We start from the raw sequence: 13,048 nt of genomic DNA on the forward strand, positions 1-13,048 counted from the left end.
TCCTCGGTCGGAGCCACTGCAAAGAGCAAAAGAGTTACGCCGTAATCCAGCTACTCTTTATTTTTTAGCTGGGTGGGAGGGAACGTTTCACTAGCAGCAGTGTGGAATGTTTCTGATGGCAGCTAAATGTCTAGTGTGGAAGCGAAACAGGGAACCACTAACATTGAATTGGTGTCAGTAGAGGCTTGAGGGGAAATTGAAAGTCTCATCTGCTGATCTTGAGGAATATTCCTTCTACTTCATTCTGATGGCCTGCACTAAACATTGTTGGAGACTTGTTTAAACAGTCAAATACTCCGACTTATTAAATGCTCATCTTTAAGGAAAACTCCCTCTGTACAGTGCGAACTGTTGTTAGATGCAACATTGCAGTTGTCTGTTAAAGTAGTGTTGTACAAGCCAGAAAGCTGCAGTGGTCAAGCATTGTTTTTGCTGAGTGCCGTTGAGCATGTGCTGTGTTAAAGGGGCTGTGAGAACGAAATGCACCTTGGTTCAGTGTGAAAGAACTCACTCAGTAACTTTATTTCTGCCTGAAAAGTAACTTTATTCCTGAAGATGTTTCCTAACTGAAAAAAATGCAAGAGTTACTGAGGAACTTTCAAACTCGTTCCAGGCAATACATGGTATTGGCTGGAATGAAAAGCATAGTTATCAGTACGTTGCCATTCAGGTGGTACAAGTGAATGGAGCCAGAGGACCCACTACAGTCGCTCCTGTACGGTGGCTGTAGTCTTGGCCGCCAGTCATGCAAACAGGATTTTGTTGCGTCATAATAAAGTCGCCGGAAAGTGGCTTAGTTGACACTGCTTCATCTCAATTTACTCACTCCATCTTCATTGTTTGTCTCAAGTTTTCGATGAAACCAGCATCAATTTGATCGGGGCAAAGCAGTGTTTCTCAAGGCCCCTGTGCACGTGCCCCCTTCTATTGCAGGGCACCGCTGCAAAGGAGTCCGAGGCCGTTGCGGAAATGTCTGCGCTCGTAAACTACATTCAGCCGGTGCGCTTTCACTCCTTCGAGCACGCCGAGAGTGAGTATCTGTTCCTGTTTGCCTGACACTAAAAGTGTCGACAGGTGGGAAATGGAAAAAGCAATGCAACGGAGCATGGGTGCTGAACGTTTCTAATTTGGTAATGCGAAAGTACGAAATGCCTCATTGAGCAAAAATGCCGACGTTGGTGTCTGTAACAGGCTTTGAAGCGTTCCAAAGCACGAGGCATTCCGTAGCACTCAGAAGTAGCACCAAGTGGCTGTTCACGCCGGTACAACACTACACGGCAAGTGCTTTCAAGTGAGTGAACTAGCAGGCAGCGAAATCCACCATTGTTGTCAGAATCAGAAAATCAGGAATGTTTTTTTTTTTACTTTCCTCAGTGGAAAAACGGACCTCAGACAAAAAGCTGCCCATTCAGCACCTTGACGAGGCCTGAGGCCCTACACACAAGGTGGCAGCGGGAGAACACAAGATACTTGCAGGCTCGAAAAAATAGGAAAGGAGATAGAGAGAAGAAAAAGAAAAAAATGTTCCCAAAAACGGTGTGATCAAGAACAACAAAATAACAGAAATAATTTCATACGCACAAATATAAATATAACACCACAGTACAGTGCGTGTCAGGCTTGTCTAGGGCAAGCGAACGCGCGGATTGGGAGTGTGCTGGCGACATCTGCTGATAGCGGCTGGGTTGGAGATAGCTTGCCATTGCGCGTGCGCCGATCTCGGACAGGGTCAGGCCGGTCTTCGTTTTGCATGTGCCACTCGAATTTGCAGGCGCCACCACCCTCGAGGGGCGATTGTCTTTCACAGTGGCAGCCTGGAGCGTTGACAGGACAGATAGACGCGTCGTTCGACGCGGTGCAATAACCCATCAGGTGGTTCCGCAATGCTAGAAAACGACCTTCGGTAATCTTCTGAATCTCACGTTTAGCAAACGAAAAGCACGCAACAAGAACGCACTGCAGCACTTTCCGTCAAAACATTTGTGCGATTAAGTAACGGCTGCACTGATAATGCATGGCATCAAATTACGTGCTTACCCTGTGTCACCGCCTACGATTGGCACTTCAGAATAAAAGCGCCCCTTGTGGGGCCTGGCGTCTCTAAGTTTGAGAGGCTCATGCTATAAGACGACCGACCCGAGCCTGTCCGAGATCCACGCACGCGCAATGGCAAGCTATCTCCAACCCAGCCACTATCAGCAGATGTCGCCAGCTTTCTCGGAAGCCGCGTGCTCGCTTGCCCTAGACAAGCCTGACGCGCACTGTACACTACATGTATAAGCACATGTACACGCCAAAAAAATTCCAACACCCGTGATCATATACACACTGGCATAAACACGGATACAGGTGTATGACATGTGCACAAAAGTCCAATGCACGCATGCATACCTGCAGGGGAAACGACAATTTCTTACAACTTACTTTCGGGGAAAACAAATGACAAAAAAGCTTGGCACGCTTTGTAACGAAATAACAACAAAAAAATGGAAGAACCAGACGTTCACACGACGCTGTGAACAACGTAAAAAAAGAAGAAAAAAAAACACGCACGCACATATATGGAACTCAAAGGCAAATCCGACAAGTCTTTTTGGACAAATAAAAGTAAAGCAGTGTAGCACGCCACGTGAGAACTCGCTGCTATCTTCTACCCTTCAGAAATTCTGCTTAAAAATTGTTCAATTAGATCGAGCTTATTTATTTGGGACCATCAAAAAAAAGCTATATTACTGTTCAGGGTGTAGCGTATTATATATTTTAACATTTGTTGACCGTAGTTTGTGGGCGTTCTGGGAACAAGCCACTTTTCTGTGTTTCGAGTGTTCGCGGCCGGTATGCGTTCTTGCAATACTGACATTTTCATTAGGAAAGTGGTGCGGAGTGAGGCTTTAGAAGTGAACAATGAAACAATAATGTACTGCAGCATCATGTGAACGGGTAGACATTTGAAGCGAACGAAGAGTGGTTTAGTATGAGCACAGTACTGTTCGCCCGCAACGATGCGAATCGCTTTCTTTTGCGAAGCGTCCCAGGCATTCAGTCGGACAACCCTTAAAGGGCTGGTGAAGAGCTTTTTAAAAAAATTTTGTTGGGGGCATTGCAGTATGCTTTTCTTGACGCTGAATACGAAAATCGTTTATTTTATGTGTAAATACACCCAAACCATCTTTTTTCGTCAAAATAAACGATCCCTGCCCGGCGGCGCGGTCAGAGCCCTGGCTGCCTTTCAGGATTGGCCGGCTGCAGATGACGTCATATTCGGAAGTGCCGGCGCTGTGGTGACTGCTCTGCCTGAAGATCTCAATCTGTACTCGTTCAGATACGGGCCAGAAGGACCTGTGGTGAATGGAGTGCTCACACAATCTTTCCTTAGAACAAGTATAAACGCAACAAGTTCGCTCTTGGCGAGCTTTGCGAGCTTTAGAAAGGGGTTCTCCCCCGACGACTCATGGCCGACTTCTGTTTCTCGGGTGCAGGGAAGTTGTGCAGATATTGGTTCCCCGCTTTCACTACCAGCGCTAGTCACAATTCCTAGCACAATTTTTCAATACACCATTATGTAAAACTTTGTTTTTCCAATGTAAAACTTTGTTTTTACATTCGGACAGGCGGCAACACGCTCTGTGCAGCGGCCTGCGATGCGCGCAGGCAGCAGCTAGCGATGCGGCCGCCACCGCCAGCCACCGCGTCGTGCGGAGGGGTGCTGGTGCCGGTTCGCTGCTCGGCAGGTCAGCGGAACGTATCATTGCAGCGCAAACGCAGTTTTAAAATAGGGGAATCGAACGCTGGTGGTCCCCCAAAAGGTAGAGGAACGAAACCGCAGCACGCTGGTCCCCGATGAACTTTAGAAAAACGCCTTCCCCAACAGCTCCAGTCCCGGATGTTGGGAACTTTAGGCTTAGCACCAAGACAGATATTTGGTCGCTGCTGTAGGGAAATGAGTGCTGACGGCTGCTAGCCGCGCATGCACCAGTGACTGGAGCAGTGCTAGCCGAACAAATCACGCCCACCTTTATTGGTCACAATAATATATAGCAAGAATGGCATGTAGCGCCCTCTACATCTCTTCCCCGAGATTAGCACACACGAAACAAAACACATCACAAGTCAAGTCTTTTCCGAAGACAAGGATGTCGTCTATCATGTTGACGAAATTTTGCTGTCCCTCCAAAATACGAGCCATTTCATGCTGAAAATACTCTGGTGCCGAAGTCAGTCCGAAGGAAGACGGCAGTAGCAGTAGCACCCGAATGGCGTGACAAATGTGGTATACTCTTGGCATTCTTGAGACAACCGCACTTGGGGAAACCCTGCTGTGGCGTCGAGTTTTGAGAACACTTTTGCATCTCCAAGTTGCCCGACTACCCATTCGAAGCTCGTGCCTTTCACGGAGAACCTCTTTGTTGAGCTTCATTAGGTCCATGCATATTCGGTATCCGCCCGAAGCCTTCGGTACTGCGACAAGTCCGGCACACCATGGTGTCAGCTGTGCAATGCGCCTTGTGATGCCTTGATTTTCTATCTGGTCCAGCTCCTGCTTTACCGTGTTGTACAGAGGGATGGGAATTCTGCGAGGTACACTGAGAGCGAATGGTTTTGCATTTGGCTTGAGTCGAATTGTGTACTCCTCCCCTACTGTACCTAGCCCTTCAAACATATCCTGGCCTGGGGCTGAGTCACTTGCAGAGCAAGCTTTTTACCACGCTGGGCGGCATCGATGAACTTAACGACACCGAATGCGAGGATAGCAGGGTAGCCCAGAAGAGGAGTAGTCTGTGAAAGCATGACGTACACTGGCTGCATGCAGCTGCAGCTCTTCCACTCCAATGTAGGTGTGAATTGGCCCGATACCTTCAAGGGATGGTCCCTGGACCAGTGAAATGACCATCCGGTTTTTCGAGTTGCGAAGGTACCCCGGGAAAAGTGCTTCGAAGAACATTAACATCTGTTCCCGACTCGACCTTGAACTCGAGCGGGACGCCGTTCACTTGAACACAAACAAACTTGGCTTTCGCCTTGTGACTGGTGTTCACGGCATGCATCTCGATAGCGTGCCTGCTTTGTGAACGTTGTTTAGCTAAGCAAACAGCTTCAAAATGTCCTTTCTTTTTGCAAAACTTGCAAACGGCTCTTTTGGCAGGGCAGAATTCCCGTGGATGCGCATCTCGTCCGTAGAAATGACACGATCCGTGCGCGGCGACGGGGGGACGTTTCCCTTGATTCTTGCGCTTGATTACGTGACTGCCTTGGCGCTAGCCTGTGTTTTACTGCATCAACGGAGATTGGTGCCGATAACTGGGTTTCGCGTTCCCGTTTTTCTCGTTCCGCATCTTCGTGCAGTCACGCATGCAGGAGCGCTTTGTCAAGCGATAAGTCGGGAGTGCGGCATAGCTGTTCTGATAACCTGCTGTCCAACAAACCAAGGATAAGTCAATCCTGAACGAGCCTGTCCTCGACGGACGCTGAGCCGTAGTTGCATTTCTTTATCATGTTTCGCAATGCGGAATAAAAAGCATCAATGCATTCACCTGCTTGCTGCATCCGCTTGTGAAAACGATAACTTCATTGACAGGGTGCACGAAATACGAAGTCTGTGTTACGAAGTGAACTTGCTTTTCACAACGCTGTATGGCTGAACTTCTTCGGCAGATAAGTTCAGAAAGCTAGAACGTGTCGAGCCTGAGTACCCATGCAGTAAAGAAGTGTTCGTACCCGGACCTCGTCTGTAGCTTGGTGCAGTCGTGTAGCGAACGCATAGTCCTCGAACTGCTCAATCCAGGTAGGCCACGCACTTGGGTCGGCGAAGTCGAAGCTCTAGGCATCCCAGCAAATGTGGCCTCTGACTTGTTTGCCACCGCACAAGGTTAGCAGCGGCAGTGAAGACCGTACTCAGTGATCCCACTTCTGACACCATGTAAGGAAATGAGTGCTGACGGCTGCTAGCCGTGCACGCACCAGTGACTGGAGCGGTGATAGCCGAACGAATGACGCCCGCCTTTATTGGTCACAACAGCATATATCAAGAATGGCGTGTAGCGCCCTCTACAGCTGCTATCTCTACTATTGCGAATGACTATACTTGATACAGTTTTTCACCGCACTATCATCCCCTTTCTCGCTTGTGGAACCTTATTTTTACGTTGATAGTCATTCTAGCCATCGGTTCTGCGTTCGTTTTTGCGCGCAGGTAATGCCATCCATCGGCCTCTCGCCGCATCTCGTACTCGGGCAGGTTCATTTGCTGCCGTCGACGAGCTCTGTGACCGGTTCGCGCTCCGCATTGTGATACAAATTCGATCACCTCTTTCAAAATCACCTTGGACGACAATCCCTAGCACAATTTTTCACCACACTATCATCCACTCTCTTGCATGTTCATTTGCTTTTCGCAACGGCCTTGCTTCTGGACGGCAGCGACCGCTCTATGCGTGTGCGAGCCGTTTCGTGGGTCATATCGGCCTGCACGACCGGCGAGTTTGCGGAGCGCTTCCGCGTGCAGAAAACGCTTGATGCTTTCAGCTTGCTTGATTTCTTCTTAAAATATAGCTACTCAGACAAGCTGTCGTCACAGCCAACAACGTTGATCGGGAAAACGAGCAAGAAGTTCGGGAAGCCCAAAGCGCTGCGGTCCCACAAATTTTCTAATCCCCTTATAATTATGGATCAAAAACTTGGGGTACCCCCGTATTTGTTTGAGCCCGTCTCTTCAAGTATGAAGCACAGAGCACCTGACGACACGGCCGGCCCCGCGACTACTCGTGAAGGCAGTGTAGTAGCCACGGGCGCTCGGGTAGGAAATCTCTGGTATCTAGGAGTCGCTTTAGGGAATCACACAGTAGCATTACGGTTAAAAAAATCGACGCGGAAGCAACTTAAGGCAATGATGAATAATAAAGTGCAGATTACACGCCTGCTTAATTCGGAACTTCGCCCAGAAAACTCGGACACAGCAAACCAGCGGCGCACGTCGCTGGCCGTCTTCCGAATATGACGCTACTTCCGGTCGCTGTCTCTCGGTTTCTCGCTCAACCGGCGATGCGGCAGGGAGCAGTGGGCCAACTTTAACGACGAATACCGCTGTCCTCAAGCTAAAAACGCCGAAAAAAAGTTTATAGGCATAAGCTGACCAATGTAATAACTGTAAAAAGCAGAGTTTTGCCCGGTTTCAAAAGCACTTCAGTAGCCCTTTTAGAAAGTTTACATGCCTTTGCACTTTATTTTGTTGCAAAAGGTGATGTTGATAAAAAAGCTGGGGCACCACCAGAATGATTCCCTCTATCATTGGGTTTCAATGGTTGGGACAACACTCAAAGCCACTCAGACCAAACTGTCGGGTCGAGTGATGGCGCCCAGGTAATGTGTACGAGGAAGTGGGCCGCTTTTGTGCTGCCCCAATTTAAGGGCTTCTCCAGGAGGAGTGCACCAAAACGGGCAGGCCGTGGCTCGGTGGCTGCGGCGGAGTGCAGCTGAGGCCAAAGACTGAAGTGAAGTAACGTTGAAAGCCGGACTAGTTGGTGGAAGTTCATCTTCGCAGCGCTGGAATAACGGGACAAAGGCGGGAGCAAAACATGGAGCAACTGTCTTTGTCACGTTATTTTTGCACTGTGAAGCGGAGCCCAAGGATGCTGGTTCAGTCGCTGCCTGATTTGGGGGTCTCATTACAGTTTTCAGCTATGGGGTCCTCATCTGTATATCATTATTATTGTACTACTTTTTCAGAATCGCTGAAAAACTGAAACTGAACTGAACTGAGCCGAAAGCATTCTCGCGCACTTAATTTTTAGGCGTTTCTGAAGTTGGCTTTGTGACACAGCGGTGAGCATCTGGTGTGGCACGCTTTACAGGATGGTTGAAATGATTGAACATGTAAAGAGGTGTGGCTTCACGAGCGGCTTCTTGTTCCACTATTCTTGCCATGCCATTGTCAGTGAATGCGTGTAAGGCGTCACCGTAACATCATCGCTGGCAAACATTTATGTTACTGGGATCCGGATCGTAGTTTCGAGGTGCTGCAAGAGCGGAGGGGCTCTCTTAAAGGAGCCATGAAGAGAAAACACAAGTTTGGTTCATTCAAAAGATTGTCTCGTTAGAATCATACTGTCGGTCGGTTTCAGTGATGTCACTTGGGACCACGAAAACGCACGATTGAGCGGGAAAATCAAAATTTTAACCTAAATTATTTAATTTCTCAGTGAATAAAGCACCGTTTGTATCCGGACAAGCGCTGGGGGCACTATAAAACACGAAATCTGTCGAATAAAACCAACTTGCATTTTCTCTTCATGGCTCCTTTAAGGGGGACTCCCCTGTTAACACTTCTGTGGGACTCCCTACTTAGCGACCCACAATGAAAAAGTTTTTCTCATCCGTGAAAACACTCCGAACGGCCTAGTTTACTCATTGTGCAAACATGTCACTGCTGTACTCATCAAATAAAGAAATGAAACTCTCGCTTGCTAGACAGCTAGCGCCATCTAGTGAAAACTACGCAAACCAAAATGTGTTTCTTGTTTACTTTTAGATTCAGTAAAGATTTGATATATTTCTGAAAGAAACAAACTAGTCCATTTGGACTGTTTTTATGGATCTGTAAAAAAAATTGTATTGGTGTACGAGGGTTTCCAGGGTTTCCCGTAAGTCACGACTTGGCCAGTCCCGTAGGAATGCGATCAGGTGAGCCTTCCTTAATGTTTCGAGCTGCCGGCCAGTAACATGCAGCTGCCCAGCCAACACTCTGTTAAACTTGATCACAGTGACCTCTCTCCTCGTGGTTCTTTCATTGAATGCCTGCTTCACGTTGTGAGCGCTGAAGTGTGTGTTTTTTTCAGAGCGGGACCGAGTTACGAGATTTCGTCATTTGTGGAAACCCAGGCCACAAACCTGCTCAAGGAACATCCTGTAGAGTTTGTCAAGTATCCTTTGGAAAGCCCAGGCAGACATGTGATTTGATTCCTAGTGGGCATGGCAGTGGGCAGATGTGACAGTCGAACATGAACAGCCAGAATGCAGCGGACCCGTATGCTTCAACTGGCTGGTCTCCCGCTGTGACCTCGCAGCATACCACACTAATCAGAACCATATCATTTGCAAAGCACTCCTTAGGTCTGTACTGAGCACAAGGACATCAGCGTGTATAGTGCAATTGTGGGGGGGTAAGCCAATTGTTACCGTATTTTTCTACGAAGCATTGCTAGTAATAAATGTTTGGCAAAAGGAGTACCCTACGCTGTAGCGCTCTGGCCACTAACGTGTTTAGGGTTATGAGGTTCCTCTACTAGCACTGTGTTTTAGAAATCCTCAGGGAGCATAGGGCAAGAAGACATGTAATTTGTGTATTTCTTGTTTTTTCTACGAAGATCTGCACTAGTTTTCCCGTTTATGTCCATTGTAGATGAATTTTAGACTAATGATAGGAGGGGGGATTAGCATACAGAAGATGTCTTGAGATGTTAGTGCCTCTTTAAGAGCCTTGACCAACTCAACTCCAGCTACAACAAGCGCCAACTGAGTAGAATATACCCGAGTGGAACGCGGGTCTCATCTAGCAACTACATGCCACAAGTGAGTGGGTTGGAAAGGAACAACATTTCGCTTTGGTGCCGTCATTTTGAAATGACAGGAACGGTTATAATTAGGGATGTGCAAATGCGGAATAGTAAACTTTGAATCGAATGTCGAATCCAGTTTGGAGAAAAAGCTTAAAAAAACCTCTTCTGATTTCAAATCACGGAGGCACTGTCAAAAACGCAACAATAGCGGCGCCAATTCCTTTACTGGAAGCTGCTCTATTATGTAAGCATCCGGTCGCAGAATTCAAAATGGCGGTCGGGGTCTATAGCGACGGATCTTATCGGATCTACAGGAAGGATCTTATCGACGCAATCAGAAATTAATCCGTGCTGTGGGATAAAATTTACGGCCTCTGCCAGGCACGTTTGTCGAAAGCTGCGATTTGGTCGAAAATTGCCGAGCAAACGGGGTAGCAGCACTGCGTTAGCGTGCATCAAAATCTCTCGCTATTGCGTAGGCGGGAACATTTGAAAAATCCACTCGCCTATTCGAAAACTTCAGTAGTGGTTATTCGATTTGTGAATGGAATTATTCGTGGAAATACTATTTGATTTGTATTCGTATATTCGAGTATTCGCACACCCCTAGATATAATACGCAATCCATTGCAATCATTTAACCATCACTTAATCTCGCAGCCATGTGGAAGCTGTGCCAAGTCTGAACGCAATGGGATTGTTTTCCTTGGGTGAAACATTACGGAAACTGGAATTTGGGGAACAGAATATTGCTGCTACATGGAAACCATTCTTGAATAGAGAAGTACATTAGTGTACAGTGCACGCTGGTTTTGTTGTGGAGTTTAAGGTCTTTTTAGCAACAGTTTTACGCATCCTGCATTGAAGGTTGCACTGATAAATACCTGCGTGCTGCTTTCCAGGCATCTTCGATACTTTCTTTTCACTGCGATTTAATAAGCGGATAAAGCAATAATGCTGTATAATGCTGAGGTGTGCCACAATGAAACCATCCATGTTTTATGTTATTAATTTTCGCCACCGTGACCATTTTTATCATTTGCTGCTGATAGTCACTGCTGAGTACTTTCTACTTTTGCTCCTAAGGGCACCATGTAAAGCAGATATAGTACCTCACTGTAGGTTGTTAAATTAAGGAAGGACTGCTTATCGCAACGTGGGAAACGGTGCCAATTTTAAAGCTAGAGTGCATCAATTAAACAGGTGGTGGTAGTTTGAAAAATTGCACGTTGTACCTGTAATGCACGTGGGTCTGTTACACTGGTGCTAGTAGGTGCTAACTGTGCCGGCAATATAAAGTCCGTTGTGGCACCAAGTTGAATTGTGAATGAGTTGTTGTGCTCCATTCATCTAGTGTAACACTTTTTCAGTATCCCCCCCCCCCCCCCCCCGTTGTGTGGCTAATGGGTCTGTTGCCTTTCCACGCAGGTATTCTGGAATGCAGGCTGCCAGCTCATAGCCTTAAACTTTCAAACCTTAGGTTGGTATTTTTCTTTATTGTTTCACGGGAAATTTAAGAGAAGCTTTGGCAAATTTTGACAATGGGTTCTAGCCATGGTACACTGTAACTGAGCTTGACAGCCACTGCGACTGGCAGTATGCAGAAGCCAAAAGCGGCCTTAAATGGTGTGCCCTACTTCCACCATTTTGAGTGCGTTGATTGCCACTGAACCCAGCAGTTGGCAGTTTCTTTCTCGGGCATATAAGTGCAGAATTCCTCGCCATCCCAGTAGAAAATACGTATTTTTTCAGTTGGATTATTGAACGAAAAAAGTTTTTCCAGCTAGAAGTATTTCTAGCTAGAAAGAGACAGAATGTCTAGCTAGAAATTACTTCTAGCTCATTTCTAGCTGGGATGAGATTTTGTTCCAGCAGGCAGCTACTAATTCCAGCTAGCATTTTTCAGTCCAGCTGTAAAAAGAAAAAAACCTGCAAGCTGGAAATAATTGTCCTTTGCTAGACTAAGAATTTTGGTAGTTAGAGGTTGTCAATTCCACCTATAATCTATAAATCTAGTCAGATAATAAAGCTGGGAACCATGATTTCTCGCTAGAAATGCTCTTTCCACTTGTAAGGGGGGTGAGCTGTATTTGTCCACGCAGACCTGGGCATGCAGCTCAACCTGGGCATCTTTGAGTTCAACGGCCGCAGCGGGTATCTGCTGAAGCCGGACTTCATGCGGCGGGCCGATCGCAAGTTCGATCCCTTTACGGAGTCCACGGTCGACGGCATCATCGCGGGCACTGTGTCCATACGGGTGAGGGATCGTCACCCCCCACACCTCCAGCGTTGGCCTGCGTGTCATCGTCCAGTCTTGGTATCTTGGTGGGACCCCGGATCCCAACCACGAGGCAGAGATAATAGAATGGGGTGGAGTGCATTCGGCAGGCATTCCCAGATAATAAATGGCAGCCTGTACCATTGTCCCTGAACAAGAAAGGGTATGGCAGCCGCATCTTGCCGGTACTCACCAACGGGGCAGAAACTTGGAGGCTCACTAAGATGGTTCAACTTGAATTGAGGACGACTCAGCGAGCAATGGAACGGATGATGATAGGCGTAACGTTAAGGGACAAGAAGAGAGCATGCAAAGTGGGTCAGGGAACAAACGCGTGTTAAGGACATATTAGTAGAAATTAAGAAGAAGAAATGGACATGGGCAGGGCATGTAATGTGAAAGGAAGATAACCCTTGGTCATTAAGGGTAACAGAGTGCATCCCTACAGAAAGCAAGCGTTGCAGGGGGCGGCAGGAAGTTAGATGGGCAGATGAGATCAAGAAGCTTGCAGGGATAAAGTGGTCGCAGTTGGCACAGGACCGAGGTAATTGGAGAATAATGGGAGAGGCCTTTGCCCTGCAGTGAGCGTAGATAGGCTGGTGATGATGATGATGATGATGATCCAGGTCGGGGTTAGGGGGGCCATTCTACTGTGTCCTGGATGTCCTGAGAAAGTTTTTTTTTTGTCCCAAGACCATATCGAATTGGAATCAGCTCTGTCAAGTCAGTTTGGGTCGTGTAATGGAGAGTAGAAACACCGACCAAAATATCTCTAAAATGAGACATTTCAGCTTCCACTTCAGTGAGATATGTTGGTCAATCTCCTTTTTACCTGTGACACCCACAGAATCAGCCTTAATTGGTTACCTACCTACAAGTGCGTATAGACACATTGAGGTTGCTTGCTCATGATTTTCCACTCATGACTGCAACCATGAGCTGGTGTGCGCTCATTAGCACAGAAGTACCCATCCACGAATGTGCCAGTGAAACAAACCTGCCCATTTCTAGGATGCTGAATGGAATGCCTACCCAGGGACATCAAATGAAGTAGGTGGAATATAAAGAAAACTCAATGGAGGGATGAACAAAGAAGTTTGGGGGCAAGGAATGAGCTCAAAAACTAGCTAAAGGAGTGGCTGGGAAATTTGGGGAGACACCGTTGACCTGCTTTAGACCCGAACAGGCTGGTGACTACGACGATGATGATGGTGGCCCC

The 13,048-nt window shown here is 47.3% G+C and overlaps 1 protein-coding gene across 1 annotated transcript in view; it reads left to right on the plus strand.

The window, feature by feature from the left end:
- Plc21c (Phospholipase C at 21C) overlaps positions 1 to 13,048 on the plus strand; it is a 494,941-nt gene that overhangs the window by 427,833 nt on the left and 54,060 nt on the right. The window contains exons 9-13 of the mRNA XM_077694702.1: positions 934 to 1,030; positions 8,816 to 8,915; positions 9,492 to 9,564; positions 10,980 to 11,031; positions 11,654 to 11,808. Coding sequence (XP_077550828.1) covers positions 934 to 1,030; positions 8,816 to 8,915; positions 9,492 to 9,564; positions 10,980 to 11,031; positions 11,654 to 11,808 — 477 coding nt within the window. The remainder of the gene's footprint in view (positions 1 to 933; positions 1,031 to 8,815; positions 8,916 to 9,491; positions 9,565 to 10,979; positions 11,032 to 11,653; positions 11,809 to 13,048) is intronic.

The sequence above is a fragment of the Haemaphysalis longicornis genome, unplaced genomic scaffold (assembly GCF_048455015.1).
Source record: "Haemaphysalis longicornis isolate Haplotype H1 unplaced genomic scaffold, Haemaphysalis longicornis Haplotype H1 scaffold_13, whole genome shotgun sequence".
Lineage (NCBI taxonomy): Eukaryota > Metazoa > Arthropoda > Arachnida > Ixodida > Ixodidae > Haemaphysalis > Haemaphysalis longicornis.